General features: G+C 74.1%; 1 protein-coding gene across 1 annotated transcript in view; it reads left to right on the top strand.

Moving 5' to 3' along the window:
- The first annotated feature begins 9 nt into the window (after positions 1-9).
- Positions 10-259, top strand: part of NSUN2 (NOP2/Sun RNA methyltransferase family, member 2) — a 19,218-nt gene continuing 18,968 nt past the window's right edge. Inside the window, exon 1 of the mRNA XM_010571421.1 lies at positions 10-196. Within this exon, the coding sequence (XP_010569723.1) occupies positions 141-196 (56 nt within the window). The 5' untranslated portion in view covers positions 10-140. The remainder of the gene's footprint in view (positions 197-259) is intronic.

Here is a 259-nt window from a genome sequence, read left to right as displayed (position 1 = left end):
CGGGGAGCGGCGGGGCTGACGGCGGCGGCTTGTTTCAGGGCTGGGCCGGCGGCTACCCCGAGATCGTGAAGGAGAACGAGCTGTTCGAGCGGTACTACCGGGAGCTGGGCATCGTGCCTGCTGGCGAGTGGAGCGACTTTATGGCGGCGCTGAGGGAGCCGCTGCCCGCCACGCTGCGCATTACGGGCTACCGGAGGTAAGGGCCGCGGGGCAGGGCGGGCCGCCGCCTCCCCGGGCAGCGGAGGCAGGGGCCGCGGGG

The sequence above is a fragment of the Haliaeetus leucocephalus genome, unplaced genomic scaffold, assembly GCF_000737465.1.
Source record: "Haliaeetus leucocephalus isolate CR32 unplaced genomic scaffold, Haliaeetus_leucocephalus-4.0 Scaffold328, whole genome shotgun sequence".
Classification (NCBI taxonomy): Eukaryota; Metazoa; Chordata; class Aves; order Accipitriformes; family Accipitridae; genus Haliaeetus; species Haliaeetus leucocephalus.
This window is presented reverse-complemented; position numbering and strand designations above follow the sequence as displayed.